Below are 15,142 nucleotides of genomic sequence, written 5' to 3'. Positions count from 1 at the left end.
GTCCCTGTGCTTTGCCAAGCTTGTTCTAAGTAGGTGCTTTAGACCACTGAGCCATCTCACCAGCCCCACTCTACCATTCTGAAGCGGACTTGAGAAGCAGAAAGCAAAAATTCCCCTAATGTTTTATGCCCCACAGGAGAGCGCTGTCATACTGCTATGCTTCTTCCAGGACTTTTGTCATTGATATATCAATATTTTATGCAATTGTTTATTAACATATAATTGTAAAAGTATAACGTATCTATATTTCATGCGACACATTATAAACGGTATCACGTTTATTAATTAGGAGTAGGTGATGAAAATTATAATTACCGTGAAATGCTTTAAAGCCCGCGGGATCCCCACACCCACCCTGTCCGGCCCCGCCCCGCCCCGCCTTCTGGCCCCGCCCTTCCCTCTGGCCCCGCCCTTCCCGCTGGCCCCGCCCCGCCAGCCGGGCCCCACCGCGAGGGCACCTGGGAGGAGGCGGAGAACAATATGGCGGATGGCGAGGAACCGTAAGTACTGGGATTTTCTTGGTGCGCCGGGTTGGGCTGGGTTGTGAGAGAGCGCGGCGGTGGGCGGTCGCCGCCGCCACCCGGGGGCCCCCACCCTCCGCCCCGTCCCCTCGCCCCATCCCCTCGCGGCGCCCAGTGTGTAGCGTGATGCTGACCCTTCTTTTATTCTCTCTTTCTTTTAGGGAGAAGAAAAGAAGGAGAGTAGAGGAGCTGCTGGCTGAGAAGTTAGTGCTGCCGGGAGGCGGGGGCCCTCTCCGGGGACCCCCGCCTCCCCCTACCCCAGGCCTAGGGGACAGCCGCAGCGGGCCCGGGGGGCTGGGAGGGGGGCGCCCGGAGACAGGCCGCGCGGCCTCACCCCTGACCCCCGCCCCGCAGCCCCGGGGCCCGGCGGGCCGCTCCGGGTCCGTGCCCCGGGCGGAGTCTGTGCCCCGGGCGGGATCTGTGCCCCGGGCGGGCGTCGGGCGGTGTGCACCAGCCCAGGTCCCGCGGGAGCCCACCGAGGCCCGACCTAAAGGTCTTGCGGACAGACGCTCGGGTCCCAGATTTCTGCATCCCAAGTTGTCAGAGCCATGACCTTGTAAAAACAGTCCAGTCTAAACACACGCAACGGACGAGAGGCTGTTTTATATTTCCTTTAGTGAACACTGAGACAGTAGTAATTGCAAACTTTTTATGAGAGTACTCTTATATCAGGGGTTGTATTGAGCATTTCAACCATTTTTGCAAAATAATTGCGTTTTAAAAGAGAAGTTAACCCCAGCAGCGTATTTCCCCGCTTACTGTACACATGTATTTTGTCAGATCCTTGGTTTTGTGCTGATGCTACAGATTGAAAATAGTGTTTTCTCACTTAACCAGCCTGACATAATTCCCCTCCCTATGTGGGAGGGAAAAGTATTCTTGTATTGGGTGTGGTGAGTTTTGAAGTTTTTTGCCAAGTATCTTCAATGCCTTGTATCTTTAGGTATTTCCCTCTAGATTGCAGTTGGATTTCAGCTGCAAGAAGACTAGAAGGGCAAACTTAATTTCACATTCCTGACTACCTTGTATTTCTCTTTGGGTAAAATGACAGTTAAAAGTTCGAATGGTTTCTATGTGCCGAGTCCTGCGCTAAATCCTGTGTGTGAGATTACCTATCCTCATGACCCCGAGATGTAGGTGCAGATAACCTACACATGAGGTTTATGGCTGCTCCGTAATGTAATCAAGGTTATAGTGCTCTGAGTGGTGGAACCAAACTGCTCTTCATCGAATCTGCAATCTTTACTGCTGAGTACTTCTTAGTCCCTTTTGTAGAAATTGGCTATCATTAATATATTTGGAGGTAGAATTTGTGGGATTATAAGAAATTAGAAAATGAAGAATAAGCACAACAAAACATTAATCTTGTACTGATTAGAAAATACTGTGTGGCCAGGCATGGTGGCACATACCTGTAATCCCAGCACTTGGGAGGCAGAGGCCAAAGGATCGTTGCAAGTTTGAGACCAGCCTGGACTACAAAATGAGCCCAAGGGCAGCCTGAACTGCACAGCATTCAGGAAGACCAAAAACAAAAAACAAAAAACAAACAAACAAAAAAAACCCAAAACAAAAAAATCTGAAACTGTACATAAAATTTTTTAAAGGAATCTTACCTCAATTGTGTTCAGAAAGGTTTCTAGATGTAAGAACCTATCTGTGGCATAATTATAACCTAAAACTTTACGTTTAGTGACAAAGACTATCTCATGGTGTCAAGAGATTCTGTTTTGAAAATTGGGACCTCTGAGAAAAATGTGTGAAAGTTCACATAAAAAATGATCTTAAACCGCTTGGAAAGGACAGATTAGTAGTAGTATATTTGAAGCATCATAGTGTTGAAAGTCTGCTGGTCCCATGTATTTGCTACTTCTTTATCCATGTATATTAAACGTGGTAATGAAGATTTGCAGTGATCTTTTGTAAATACCAAACATGAAGAAGTCTGTTTCTCACTGATTAATCACTGTTCTAAGTTTGATAAGGGATTGCTTCAGAAACAGGGTAGAAAGAACACATGTAGTTCATTTTGTTTTATTCATGTTTTTATGGTGCTTAGATAAAACCTAGGACTTAAAACACACTAAGCAAGGTCCACCTGAGCTGTATCTCGGACCTGTATACTTACGTTCTTCATTTTAAATGACTCTAATAGAAAAGAAATTGGAAAGCATAAATGTCATCACATAGAACATTTCCCTTTTTATTTGAGCAGGTGCAGTGTGGTTACCTTTTCATTTGGGGAAACCATAATAGTTGTAGGTATGGCTTTTTCATACTGATCTTTGCAGCTGAATTTACTGTGTTCTGTGCAGAATGGCTGTTGATGGTGGGTGTGGGGACACTGGAGACTGGGAAGGTCGCTGGAACCATGTAAAGAAGTTCCTCGAGCGATCTGGACCCTTCACACACCCTGATTTCGAACCGAGCACTGAAGTGAGAGACGTTTATTTTTAAATAACTGCTCTAATAAGTTCTTCATTTCATAAATAATAAAATGATTCCTTTTAAATTTGCTTCTATAAAAAATAAATCTTTATAATGCAGATACTACTAAGCTTGTTTTGTGAAAGTCTTGATGTATTAATTGAATATTTATAGCTAGTTATTTAATATTTGAGTCATACATTTCTCATGTAAGTTGAATTTTCAGGAGAAAAATAACTGTGACATCATTTTGAATATTGATATGCTTAAAGTTACTATTTAAAATGATTTCTTACATTCCATTTTGTAGCCCTGCTATTAGAAATTAATTTTGATAGGAATATAGATGTGTTTGTTTAAATTTTGAAATTTATTTGGCATGAACATCTTAGCATTGAATGTGATTCATTGCATGGTAAAAGTGTATGTTTTATGTAACAGAAGTATGTAGAGTTTTGGGCAGGTGTCAAAGTTAAAGCACAAGTTCAACTAGAATTTGTTTTATATTACGAAGTTTTAAAAAGTGTTTATATGTTCTTTGGTTTTCATGAAGAGATAATACTTGGAAATAGAAATATTGTGGTATTCTTAGAAGTTAATGTGCATACTCTTGAGTTTAGCCCAGGGTCTCATCTGAGTAACCTTTTTCCTCTAATGTTGGGCAGAATTGACAATATTAATTCTGCCTTTCTTTGGGCAATGCACCATATTTTCTTCTGATTCTACAGTTTTATTGCCTGATAAGTTAGGACTGCTACTCTCATAAATGATTGGTCCAAAGTATTTCTGCTGATAAGGAGTTTTCTAGAAGTTTTTTTTTTTTTTTTTCTGGCATCTTATATTTTGTGGGTTTTACCCAGTGTGTTAAAAAAAAAAAAATTACTTCCTTTTTTAGAACTTTAAATACCTTATAGAATGCTTGATCCTTGGTTAAGATTTCAAAACTTTGCTATATCTAGGAACTCAGTAAATTGACTGAATTGAGTGCTTTCTTCTTTTAAAAACTAAGTAGAAATAGTTTTTCTCATTAGAAATACCCATCGGCCAGGTATGGTGATACATGCCTATAATCCCAGCACTTGGGATGCTGAGGCTGGAGGATTGCCTCAGAGTTTTGAGGTCAGCTTGGGCTGCCTAAACTAAATAGCCAGAACCTATCTCAAAAAACAAAACTGAAAAAGAAAAACCCAAAAAACCTGTCATTCGAACAATAAAAGTCTGTTTAAAACATGAAAACTCAAATCATGATTGTAGAATTTCTGGTTTTAATCTATAAATTTGAAATCAAATAGAGAATGTGCTCTTTATTTTTGATGACTTCTCAGAACTGTCTTATAATTTGTTGCTTTATTAATGGTACTTAGGGTAATCACTTAGATTTTAATATGCCTTTCCATTCTTTACAGTCTCTCCAGTTTTTGTTAGATACATGTAAAGTTCTAGTCATTGGAGCTGGCGGCTTAGGATGTGAGCTCCTGAAAAATCTGGTAATACATATGTATAAGTATATGTATATATATATATATAATAAAATACTTTTGTGATAAGTACACCCTTTTGCTTTTCTTAAATTAGAAAAATTATTTTATTGTAATTGTTAGCTTTTTCTTTTAAATCTTTGTTAGATAAGTTTAGCAAGTCAAAATCTATGCAATAATTAAAATAACTAATTTTGGACCTTTTTTTGCTTTAAAGTTTTAAACCATAAAGTCATTGATAGAATTTCTTGCTTCTGTTTTCTTTTCTGCTCCATGCCAAGCATAGTTTGCTATTTCCTCTTGGCACAGTGTTTATTTCATTGAAGTAAATTTTTTAAAAAATTCATTTTCAGTGCAGTTTCAATTTTTTTTTTTTTTTTTCTTATGGTACTGGGATCAGACTCAGGACCTTGCGCTTGTCAGGCAAGCACTTAGTTTCAAATAATTTATTAGTTTTCTTCTCCAGATAAGCCAGGTAGGTGGGTAGGGCACCTAGAGAGAAATAGAGAAAGAGATATTGAGGTTCAGAAAGTGAAATAACCAATATTTCTGGATTAAAATGATATGCCTGGAATCTGATTTGGCCTATCAGTTCATAGATAAATGTTCTTTTTTAAATGAAGCATTAGCTCATTGTATGATGGTAATCCTTGAGGACCATAGTGGTAATAGAACTATAAGATTAGGGACCTCTAAACCTTTCATGGGGGAACAACCCGCTCAGGCCCCTCTCCTGTCCCTCTCTTGGACAAGAATTTTCTTTCCCTCTAAATATATTCTGCTCATAAATAAACCTTTCATGGAACTGTTTCTGTACACTGATTAGATGTCCATAACTTATTATATAATTTAGTTGGGTTAGTTAACTTCTTATACCCACACACTAGCTTTTTGCAATTTTTTTTATTGATGTATTGAACAAAGGTGGGAGGGGTGATTTAGAGCTGTTGTTATACGCCAGGTTTCTCATTGGCAGGTAGAAAAGTACAAATGCTGAATGAAGCATGCATTGATGGAGGACCTACATAATTGGCTGAGGCAATTCTAGTTTACAAACACAGCTGCATTAATTTTGCTAGGAAACACTGTCATTGCTAGTGAAGTTGGAAAAACTTAAATATGCTTCACTGTTCTGCTGGATTCTGTGGGAACTCTAGGTCACCATGTTTTGTGCAGTGAATTTAAAGATTTACTGGGGAAACAAGTCTCATATGAAATAAGTAGTATGTTTGATATACTGGATTCAGTTGAGGGGTTACCAAATTAACAGTGTGTTGTATACTTAAGTATTCTAGCAGTATAAAAGCAAGAAACTCCTAAAAAGAGATTTAGTAGAGCTTAGTAACTGGTTTATATTAGGCATTTCATGTGTGCAAGTGTCTTAAAATTAGCCCTTCTCATTTTGAAGCCATTATTTGATAATGTGATAGATACTAATTTTAAATGTAAAAAGTTCAAATAGCTCAGCAGATTAAAGTGCCTGCAAGCAGATGCAGGGGCCAGGGGTTCGATCTGAGGGCCTGCATGTTGGCAGGGCTTGCTAAGATGGTGAGACTAGGCGTGGTGGCACACGCCTATAATCCCAGCACTTGGGAGGCTGTAAACAGAAGAATCACTATGAGTCTATTCTAGTAGTGAGACCCTGAAAACCCTGTAGACCCTTCCCTAAAATACAGAAAAATAAATAAATCAATAAATAAATGTGAAAAGTTGAAGATTAAATCTGAGGATTAGTCATCAAGCAACTTGAAGGAGTGGTACTGTGCTTTACTTAAATTACAGTAATTTCATATACATAAAAAAACTAGGGCTTTCACCTTTATCACTTGCTACTTTGCTTATTTCAGACATGAACACATAGAGATGAACTTTTTTTGTGACTATAAGCCTCAAGACTCATTCTTTAAAAAGAGAAAGTATGACATTAATATCACTGATCGAGCTATTTTTGAGCCTTCTTCCCCACATGTCAAGCCCCATTTTAGATGCTGACTATGTAACATTGAACACTATAGACAGTTGTTTGTATTTGTGGGGTTCACATTCTAATTGAAAGAAAAAGACAAGTGAAATACATAGTATGCCAGATGGTAATAAATATTGTGAGGAAAGACAGGATATGAGACAAGAATCCTAGTAGTAAGAGAAAAGGTTTCTGAAAATGGTGTTGAGAAAGAGGGTGAAAAATTTGCTGTACAGATATCTGGAGGAAAATCATTCAAGTCAGAAGGAACAGCAGGTGCACAAGCTGTAGAAATTTTGAGTTCTATTTTGATTATTGATTGTTTAAACTAAGTATGTACACATTTTTGACCTTTACTCTGTATTCTGTATGACTAGTAAAACTTTTTAGCCACAGAATAAAATTATGAAGAATTTTATTGAGAATTTGTACATTTAGAGCCGCTTTGAGAATGGATCTTAAACTTTCAAAACTGTGAGAAAACTTCTGCTTAATTGGATTGTTTTTATTCCCACAGGCATTGTCTGGTTTTAGACAGATTCATGTCATAGACATGGACACAATAGATGTTTCCAATCTAAATAGGCAGTTTTTATTTAGGTAAGTTTTATGTCTTTAAACTCTGATAAACATTTGAGCATGAGATGCCTTTTAAAGAGAGAAGACAACACTACTTTTATTTAAAAAATAATAAAAGGGCTGCTACTCAATTTTAGGTAACATTTTGTAAGACATCTGGGCATTAGGGTGAAAGTAGTTTTGTAAGCAAATAAATACTTTTCCTGTGGGCCCTTTTCAGTTTGACAGATTTTTGGTATATGAATATTCTAAAGAAAGTTCACTGAAATGATGGGCTATTCATAACAGTTAATACTCTTTAATTTGTGGCTAAAATGGTTGAAGATTATAAAGATAGTTAACATTTATTGTGTATGATTCTAAGCACTTCCTAAGCTCTTTATCTGGATTACCTTATTTAATCTCATAGTAATCCTCAGAGTAAATACTTGCATTCAAAGTTAGGTACAGGACCAGTGAGATAGTGCAGTGGACTAAGTACCTGCTTTGGCAAGCACAAGGACCAGGGTTCCATCCCCATCCCGCATACTATGTAGGCCCTACCCTCAGGGTGTGCTGAGCCCGAATGAGTCCAGGCATGGTGGGGCATGCCTAAAATCCCAGTGCTGGGGCCAGGGAGCTGGCTCAGTGGAATAAGCACTTCCCTGGCAAGTGCAAGGGCCTGAGTTCAATCCCTGGTTCCACAAAAACAAAAACAAAACAAAACAAAACAAATCCCAGTGCTAGGGAGGCTGAAAACAGGATCATTATGAGTCCGAGCTGTGTAGTGAGACCCTGTACCAAATACATAAAAATGAAAACACAAACTCAAAGTTAAGTACATTGGGCAACAAGAATAATGTGTACAAAAGACCACAGTCTTAGAATGAGATGTCATATCCTATAATCCAGGAAGGGCGAATTAGCAGTCTTCACGCCGACCATCCACCAAGTTCCCTTTTTAAGCACATACAGTGCATAATTTAGAAGAATCATGGAAGTCTACTCTATCCCCTTTGTATACCCTCTGGGTAGAGTACTAGTGCTGTACTAATATCAGACTCTATTATAGTAGAGCATTTTCTATGCAAGTTACACAAGGTGAGAATAAAAGCTACATGACATTTGAATTAAAAAAATACTGCTTTAATGGGGAAGGGAAAAACTAACCTGTTAAAGTGTTTTTGTTTGAAATTCCAATTTTAAATATTTCTAACAAGCATATTTAATGTGTTATTTTAAATATTTCTAACAAGCAATTTTGATGTATTTTCACTTAAGTTATTTATGCTAGACATGAAGGAATATAGAGTTAAAGTATGCCTTTCAAGTGTTTTTCTAGACTAGTGGTTATGATAAGCATCTCGATAAAAACTATGTTATGCAAAAGTAAAAATGAAGCACTATATAGATGTGAATGAGTGGTTTCTGTGAAAAGAATTAGGAAATATTAGGAAAGAAAATACTGCTTGTATTGATTGAAGGGGTTATTTGTATTTTTTTTTTTTAAATCATTGGTTATCATGAAGGAGTAACATTTTGAAGCCTTATATGGTTAGCTTTTATATTTTCTTTAAACTGTTGATGGCCAAGCCTGTGGTGGCACATGCCTGTAGTCCCAACACTAAGGAGGCCGACGCAGGAGGATTGCTGTGAGTTTGAGGCCAACCTGAGCTATGTAGTGAGTTAAAATCAGCCTGAACTACCTAGCTAGGTCCTGTCCCAACTCCCCCCAAAAAGAAGTGAAAATGCTGATATTTCAGCCTTTAGGTACTGCCTTTATAATAATTATTTCTTCTCTATAAACATGATTCAATCTTAAAAGGCCAGAATTTACTAGTTAGCATACACAGGAAGAAGATGGTAATAGAGAGTTCTTGCACCTCTAGAATGAATCTCATTTCAGTCAGGATTTGTATGGTAACAGACACCTTGAGTTTCTGGGGTTCAGGTTTAGTATTTAGAAGGTTCTACATCTGGGATAATTTTTTACACTGGAAAATGCCTAGGTGGAAAGTGGCCAGGAAGCAGGCCATTATTATGCTGTACTTGGGAAAACAAGCATTGTTCAAATTTTCACCTAAATATGTAATTGAACCTATTTAATTTGAACTATAAGCAAAGGTTGAAATTTAGGATTGAATAATTACTCATCTAAAGTTACTGTTGATATAAAAGTATTTTCATAAAAATATTCTTTGTAGGGGCCGGGGGGATGGCTCAGTGGAATAAGCGCTTCCCTAGCAAGTGCAAGGGTCTGAGTTCAATCCCCAGTTCCACAAAAAAAATAAAATAAAATAAAATAAAATAAAATAAAAAATAAAAAAAAATAAAAATACATATATATATATTCTTTGTAAAAAAATTCTTTGTAAATATAAGTAATTTCACTGGATTTTTATAGCTGAAGTTATATGTATCATCTACATTTATATTATGAATGATAATTTAAATGTAATTGTTTCCTGTAGGCCTAAAGATGTTGGGAGACCTAAGGCTGAAGTTGCAGCAGAATTTCTAAATGACAGAATTCCTAATTGTAATGTAGTTCCGTATCCTTTTCACAAAAGTTCTACTTAAGTTTTTTTAAAGCTTTTTTATTTACTGTAAAAGAGATGTTAAATAAACAATACAAAGAAAAACAGCAATAACCTTATTACTGAGGTGACTAGTAATAATGTTTAATGTTGTCTTTATGGTGCTTATAATGTATTAAGTTTTTTACCTTGATTTTTAAATTAAGCTTAATAGTATTTGTAATTATCTGACTTTATTTTACTTTATTCCCCTTAATTTCAGTATCACTTACACATCTCTACTAGACTATAAGGTCCTAGACTGGATCTAATTATGTTATCTTGTAGTAAGGCCTGTGAAAGAAAATTTATACTTACAATAATGTATATATTCTTATTTAAAAAATATTTTTAAAGGAGAATATTCATATTGTGTGAATTTAGATCTAGGGAACATTAATATCTTATGTTTTCTTGTTTTTTTATTTTAGGAACTAGTATTTTATAAAAGTCGGAAGATATTTCTATGTAACAATTCTCATACAAGACAAAAATCTGTAGAAAGTCGTTGTATTTCTTTAGTAGTGAATGCCTGGACAGTAAACTTAGTGATATGTTGGCTTTTACTGCCATTTTAAAAACATTTTAGGTGTAAAACAAAAAAAATTGTATATTATCACTTATACACTGAAAATTTCAAAATGGTAATGAGAGAAATCAAAAATCTAAATATGTGGAGAGAGACTCCATGTTTAAATATTAGAAGATTTAGTATACTAATGATGTCTTCCCCATGAAGGTATATACATGTATAACAATTTCTATCAAAATATTAGCAAATTTCTTTTTGACATATGCAAAACTATTCTTATGTTTATAAGGGAAGGGAAAGGGATACGTAACTCAATTCAAAGAAAGAAGGAATCACCATTTTTGCAAATTTCTTGCACAGCAACTATAATCAAGAGGCAGGGGAGATGGCTCAGTGGAATAAGCCCTTCTCTGGCAAGTGCAAGGGCCTGAGTTCAATCCCTGGTTCCACAAAAAAAAAAACCAAAACCCAAAACCTATAATCGAGACTGTATGGTAATGTCAGAGGGACAGGAGCATATACAGATTGGTAAAATGGAATACTAGAAATAGTTCAACACAAGTACTATATGGCAAATTGATTTTTAAAAAGGCATAAAAAAATTCAATGGAGGAAGGGTAGACTTTTCTACAAACTATGCTGGAGCAATAGAATATCTTAGATTTAAAAAGGTGAATTTTGACCCAAACCTCACATCATACATAAAAAGGAACAAAGTGGATCATAGATATATGTATATTTCATATAACTAGAAAAATTGCAACCCATGGATTGATGAAGTTTTCTTAAAACTATGCCAAACGCCTGATCCAGAGGGGGGAAAAAATTGATAAACTAAAAACTTGCACTATGAAAAATCCACTTAAGGGAATGGAAAAAATTCCTGTCAGTGGGGTGACAAAGGACTGATCTAGAATACAGTATCCTTCAGTATCCATGGGGGATAAATTCTAAGACTTCTGAGGATGCAAAAATCCCTGGATGCCTGAGTCCCTAATGTAAACTGGCACAGTAGTTGCTTATAACTTGCACACTTTGATGTAAATTTTATGAAAATAGTTGTACCATGTTCTTTTGGGAATGACAAAAAAATTTCTTGTGTATGTTTAATAGATATGCAGCTTTTTCTTTTGAATTTTACGATAAGGGTTTTCTATTTTTTTTTTTTTTTTTTTTTTTTTTTCATTTATTCAGCCCACCCTGGGGGTGGGGCTGGCTAACACGTGGTGCTGGGGTATTGAACTGTTTTTTGTTTTTTTCATTTATGTATTTGGTACAGAGTCTCACTATACAGTCTGGACTCCTAGTGATCCTCCTGTTTTCAGCCTCCCCAGCGCTGGGGTTACAGGCATGCACAAGCATGCCTGATTTCTGTGGCCACCATGTCCCCCACCCCCTGGAGTTCCAGGACCTGTATGGCATGCAGTACCAGGGGTCAAACCTGGTCCTTGCACTTGCCAGGCAGGCACTTAGACTGCTGTACTATCTCTCCAGCCCTACTTCTTTATTTTGAAACAGGGTCTACTAAGTGTCTAAGTTACCCAGGCTGGGCTTGAACTTCTCATCCACCTGCCTCAGCCTCTTGAGTGCTGAGGTTGTAGTACTTGCTTGCACTATCATGCCAAGATAGACACAGTTAAAACAATTGTTTTAAACCAAAGTTGATTGAATCCATGCATGTAGAACCCACTGATAAGCAGGACAAAGCATATATAAGAAACTTCCAAATCCAGTGGTAAAAATATGATACAATTTTAAAATGAACAAAAGATATGAAAGAGTATTTTACTCAAAAAAAAAATGGCAAAAAAATCTATGAAATGATGTTCAGTGTCAAAATAAGACTACATTGGAATACTACATACCTGTTAGATTAAAATTTTAAAAAGTAGCAGCTTATGTTTACAAAGATACAGAAGAAAAAGTAGACCATTCATCCTTTGCTGATGGAAATGTAAAGTGGGATAATCACCTGGAAAAAATTTTGCTGTTTCTGAAAAATCTGTGTTTTTTGTTTCCTTCTCCCCCTACTTCTGAAAAATCTTATATACACTTGTGTACTCTTGCATATTGCTCAGTGGTTTCACTTAACATCTGTTTCATTTTTTTATTTTAATTTTATTGAGAAATATGAATGAGACATTTTCAAAGCTGATTAATAGGACAGTTTCAATAATCAATACATTGTACATTGTTTTCTTCTTAGTGGTTATCCATAGTACAAGAAGCAGACAGGATATCCTGTCCAAACACTATTACTAAAAATCTTTCTTCTCACTGAATTAAGCAAAAGTAGCTGTATGTCTATCCTAATTATTTTGTATATATAAATACAAAATGATCTTTCCTTTGTATCCCCCCCTTTTTTTTTCTTTAGTCCTGTCAGAGGTGGGTATTCTGTTGGCATATAAATACTATAGGTGTTTGAATTCAGCAAAACAATCCAACACTGTCCAGCATTCTATAATATTAGTGGGTTATCCTCAGAAGTTAATGACTTGAGCCTTTTACAGCTCATCGTATTAGTATGGCTCTATATACCTCGTTTTTATACTTTTCTGCTGAATGGTTAAGACCAAGATAAAGCAAGACCTATATAACAAGAAATGTAACTTTTGTATCTGATAAGGTCAGTCAAGTCCCCTCAGGATTTATCCTGTAACCCTGTACCGCACTTTGTAGATCATTTGTCAGTGTCAGCTATGAGAATGAGTCACGGCCATTGCTTGACCAATTTGCTCTCTGTGAAAGCCTGAGAGAATGTTTCCTCTCCATGTGACTCTCCCCAGGCACACTATACATCATTGATCACATTCCTCTGTGACTCCATAATCTCCTTGATCAGAAGATTTGGAGCACAACTGAGTTACATGATGTTACCGTACAGGTTCTCCTATGTCCTGAGTCTTCACTGACCTTGAAAACCTAGGGCCAAAATGTTGGCTGACGTTGCAGCCCTTCCTTTTCTCTAATTTTGATCTGCTAACTTAGGTTGTTAACCCTCCAGAAGAGAAACTTATTAGTAACCTGCAATATATGCAGTTCAGTTTACCCTATCTGTCTAAATATCAAACATCTTTGGCATATCATGGAACAGGTATTTTCCATCAAATATTGATATGTTGAACTTTTAAGTCCTTACAGAATATGAAGGAAAAATACTTTTAAAAAACTAGAAATAAGCATTTACATATTTTTACAAAGAAATTTAAAAATCTAACCATATACAGAATTGTAATAGGACAGACCTGTGACAATTTTTTTTTTCTTATTCTTGTGGGGTTTTTTTCATTTATTAACCTTTTTTTTAAAGAAAAAAATAAAAATAAAAAATAAAACTTTTACTTGAGAGACAGTATAGCAATAATTGGTATGTCATGACAAGAAGTACATATTTAGAAGACCAGGATGACAGGTACTCCAAGCATGACCCCTCTATTAGACATCGCCATCCTCAGTGCAGCTGCTTGGCTCACAGGCACCAGCATATACAGTTAGGGCGAGAATCCCATCAGCCAACTGCTAGTCTCAAAAACCTGCTGATGTACCCCAGGACCACTGCCCCACCCATCTTGTGTGTACAAATGCATGGCTTTGCCCCTGTCATGTTTCCCAACTTTTCTCCTTGCCCACTCCTCCATTGTCCAGTCCTCAAGTTCTTGCTTTCCTTTTATTTGTGTTGTACCTTTCTATATGTAATTCCTATTTTGAGTTCTTATGCTAGGGAGACAATTCGATATTTACACATGTGGGTCTGGTTTATTTCACTTACATCTTCAAGTGGCATCCACTTAAATATGAAGGCTTTGAATTTATCATTCTTTATAGCTGAGTAATACTCCACTGTATAAAAATACTACATCTTTTTCAACCATTCCACATGTGACGGGCATCTAGGTTGTTTCCAAGATCTGGCTATCACAAGTTGTGCTATTATAAACATAGGTACGCATATATCACTATGATATGACGCTTTGAGTTCCTCCGGGAAAATTCCCAGTAGGGGGATAGCAGGCTTGAATGGATTTCCAGTCCTAGTTTTTTAAGGAGTGTCCACACTGATTTCCATAATGGTTGTACCAGTCTACACTCCCACCAGCAGTGGAGAAGGGTTCCCTTTTCCCCATAGCCTCTCCAACATTTGTTGTTGATTGATTTCTTTATGATAGCCATTCTTTCTAGGGTGAGAAACATTTATTTAGAGGAATGAGCACTTGGTTTGCATAAAAACGAGTACATAAATGATGTAGCTTTATTTGTAGTGGCCTGAAACTGGAAACAAAACTTCTCTTAATAGGTGAGTCATTAAATGATAGTCTATACACAATTTGGAATACTAATATACAGGAAAAAAGAATAACTCAAAGCATTTACCAACTAGAGTGATATCTCCTGGGCATTATGCTGTTGAATGAGAAATGCTAATTTCAGTAGGGAAAATACTATATTTATATGGCATCATTGTGGGGCCAGGGAGATGGCTCAGTGGAATAAGTGCTTCCCTGGCAAGCCCAAGGGCCTGAGTTCAATTCCCGTTTCCACCAAAAAAAAAAAAAAAAAAAAAAAAAAGAAAAAAGAAAAAGAAACAGTATCATTGAAATGTTTTTAGATATAAAAACAGGTCAGCGATTAGACCTGGGGTACAGGATTGGTGTGATTATAAGGAGATTTACCCAGAGCAGTCTTCATGGTGATAGAATAGTTGTGTATATTGACTGGGTGGAGTTTACACTAATATGTGTTTAAATGACAGCTGTACATACATTGTACCAACACATGGTTTTGTTGTACTAAAGTAAGGTATAATCATGGGCCTTTCTGTAGTGTCTATAGCTTCCTGTCAATCTGTTATTTAAAAGTTAAGTGTTTTTCAGCCAGCGAGATAGCTTAGCGGTCTAAAGCACCTGCTCATGCAAGCTTATGCAGGCACAGGGACTACTGTTTGATCCCTGGCACCACAAGCCGCTCTAGTTGCTCTCAGGGTGGGCTGAGCAGGCCAAAAAAAAAAAAAAAAAAAAAAAAGTTTAATGTTTTAAATGGAAATACAGAGCTGCGTAGGAAACAGAAGTAAGGAGAATATTCTTACT

The 15,142-nt window shown here is 36.9% G+C and overlaps 1 protein-coding gene across 3 annotated transcripts in view; it reads left to right on the top strand.

The window, feature by feature from the left end:
- The first annotated feature begins 446 nt into the window (after positions 1-446).
- Uba3 (ubiquitin like modifier activating enzyme 3) overlaps positions 447-15,142 on the top strand; it is a 27,103-nt gene continuing 12,407 nt past the window's right edge. Inside the window, exons 1-6 of one of the 3 annotated variants that reach the window (XM_012514360.2) lie at positions 447-500; positions 683-724; positions 2,837-2,957; positions 4,355-4,435; positions 6,907-6,989; positions 9,419-9,499. In XM_012514360.2, coding sequence (XP_012369814.2) covers positions 481-500; positions 683-724; positions 2,837-2,957; positions 4,355-4,435; positions 6,907-6,989; positions 9,419-9,499 — 428 coding nt within the window. In that variant the 5' untranslated portion in view covers positions 447-480. The remainder of the gene's footprint in view (positions 501-682; positions 725-2,836; positions 2,958-4,354; positions 4,436-6,906; positions 6,990-9,418; positions 9,500-15,142) is intronic. The other 2 variants (XM_023713334.1, XM_023713333.1) reach the window with 2 other exon arrangements.

Source organism: Octodon degus, unplaced genomic scaffold, assembly GCF_000260255.1.
Source record: "Octodon degus isolate 3935 unplaced genomic scaffold, OctDeg1.0 scaffold00030, whole genome shotgun sequence".
NCBI classification, from domain to species: Eukaryota; Metazoa; Chordata; class Mammalia; order Rodentia; family Octodontidae; genus Octodon; species Octodon degus.
Note: the sequence above shows the minus strand (reverse complement) of the source record. Positions and strands in the feature narration are given on the sequence as shown.